Source organism: Physella acuta, unplaced genomic scaffold (assembly GCF_028476545.2).
Source record: "Physella acuta isolate Inbredline_101_S28 unplaced genomic scaffold, ASM2847654v3 ptg000218l, whole genome shotgun sequence".
In the NCBI taxonomy this organism is placed as follows: Eukaryota; Metazoa; Mollusca; class Gastropoda; family Physidae; genus Physella; species Physella acuta.
In genome coordinates, this window is record NW_026731737.1 from 676908 (window position 1) to 679067 (window position 2160).

At 33.9% G+C, this 2160-nt stretch overlaps 1 protein-coding gene across 1 annotated transcript; it reads right to left on the minus strand.

Moving 5' to 3' along the window:
- Nucleotides 1–1077: 1077 nt before the first annotated feature.
- Nucleotides 1078–1792, minus strand: LOC131937705 (26S proteasome non-ATPase regulatory subunit 10-like). Its single transcript, XM_059295307.1, is given in 1 exon segment — nt 1078–1792. A coding segment is annotated over 1 exon segment (699 nt). The 3' UTR covers nt 1078–1093.
- Between the last annotated feature and the right edge of the window lie 368 nt (nt 1793–2160).

The following is a 2160-nucleotide window of genomic DNA, read 5'->3' on the forward strand; positions in this document are numbered from 1 at the left end:
AGCCTGTTTTTTCTCGCATAATCATAAGAATTTGATCGGTTTCTTGTGTTATCGCTTTATATCATGTTTGTCTTAATTTGGCCTGTTCTCGAGAGTTGCTATTTGTTAATTGATAATGTATTTTTTTTTTTTGTTAGTATTAGTAAGTCTTTTACTACACATAATATATTACATGACTGTACAAAATGTCTTAGAGCAAATATCAAGTAGGTACTTCTACAATAGCCAGTAAACCTTGTACTGAAAATAGCATTGCATCCAATTTATTGTCAGTTGCATTTATCAGAGCCATAGAAATAAATCCAAATAAACTATGTGGTTCTTAATGTACCAGTACTGATTATTTCTTAGTTAAATTGAACTTGTTACAGGTACTTACAAATTGTAATTCTTAATGTCTCTTCATACTTGTCTGGCTGCTACTTTGATCCGAGTCCATTTTGACTGGTTTATGCAGAGCGGAGGAGATGTCAACCCATTACAAGGCCCTTTGTATCAAATCCTCAGAAGTTGGTTCTTTGTCTAAATCCCAGTGTGTAAATTTATCAAATGAGTGTAGCTATCAATTTTCTCTCTTCATCTTCTGTTGTTCTTTTGTGATGTTCTATTAATACTAAACCTGTAAATCCAGATGGCAAGTTTACTTCTACCCCATTTAAAGGTCGTCCTCTGAATGTGGCAGCAAGTTCTTTATTTCCATGTGTTGATTCGTCACATATTGTTTTTTTTTGGAAGAAATCAGATACCCTTGCTTTTCCATCAAAGTGTATTTCACATGGTATATAATGACAATTTCCTTTAGATGTGTCAGAAAGAGAGAGTGTGCTGTTTACATCTATCGTAGTAGCCATTTTTTATCTTTTTTATTTTTTTTTATTTTTGATATATGTAAACTTTTAATTCAGATTTACACACATGGCATTACCTCTTATCAGTGCATAAGGTAACATATGTATAGACATATGATGGTGATAGTTTACATGTGGAAGATGGTAAAATATGATATGTGTATACACAAGATGGTATTTCCCTTTTGCAGATATTTCAGGTAGAAACATAGTTACTGCAACATTGTACTATAAGCATTTCTGTTTTACAACATGTAGGGTCGTCGATCTAAAGCGCTCTTCAAATTTTTTTGCAGAGTTCTGGGAGCCATATCAAAAGCTGTTTGGTGATCATTATTTGTTATGTCTGTTCTGGCTCCATGATCTATTAACATTTTGGCAACTTCTCCATTGTGATCCTCACAAGCCACGTGAAGGGGTGTACAACCTGAGGCATCTCTGATATCTAAGTGTGCATTGTTGGATATGAGAAGCTGGACAACTTTTAAGTTGCCTTTGCTAGCAGCTCGATGGAGTGGTGTGTGACCAAGGGAATCAACACAATCAATATCAGCACCATGCTGGAGAAGTTTTTCTGAAATTTCAATGTGCCCTTTTGATGCAGAATAGTGTAGAGAACTTTGACCTGTACTGTTGACAGCATTAACCTGAGCATTATGAGCTAGCAGGTCTCTTACAATCTGAATACGACCAGCAGATGAAGCAATTATTAGCGGCGTCCACTGGGTCTCATCTCTTTCATCAACTGGAACATGCAAAGACGGAAGGTATTCAACAATATCAGTATGTCCTCTAGAAGCAGCCCAATGCAATGGTGTCCGGGAACTCAAGTCTTTTTTCGTTGCTAATTCGTTGTTGCTTTCAACTTTTAATTTTAAAAGAGAATAATTTCCTTCGTACGCATATTTGCAAACTTCGTCTGCCGCTGTTTAAACAGCCGCCATAGCCATTTTTTATCTTTTTTTTTTTTTTTTTTTTAAGCATTGAAGATTTAATAATGATAACCTAAGTGATTACTTATAATAGTATGTAATTGAAAACAATGGTTAAGATTAACCCTCCTTGCTCTTAAAAGTTAAAAAGACTTTGTAACTATTGATAGTGACTAAAACATGAATGTAGTATTTTATTTTGTATACTGACTTGAACATTTTTTATATAGGCATTTAGAAGTTATAGGTAGGTAAGAATGAATTTAAAACATTGCAGAAACTAGAAACATCAAAAGACCAAGGAGGGACAATATTTATCCTCTTAAATATTATTTTTATAAAAATGATCAGTAATACAATTGAGTTCTACACAAATTAGG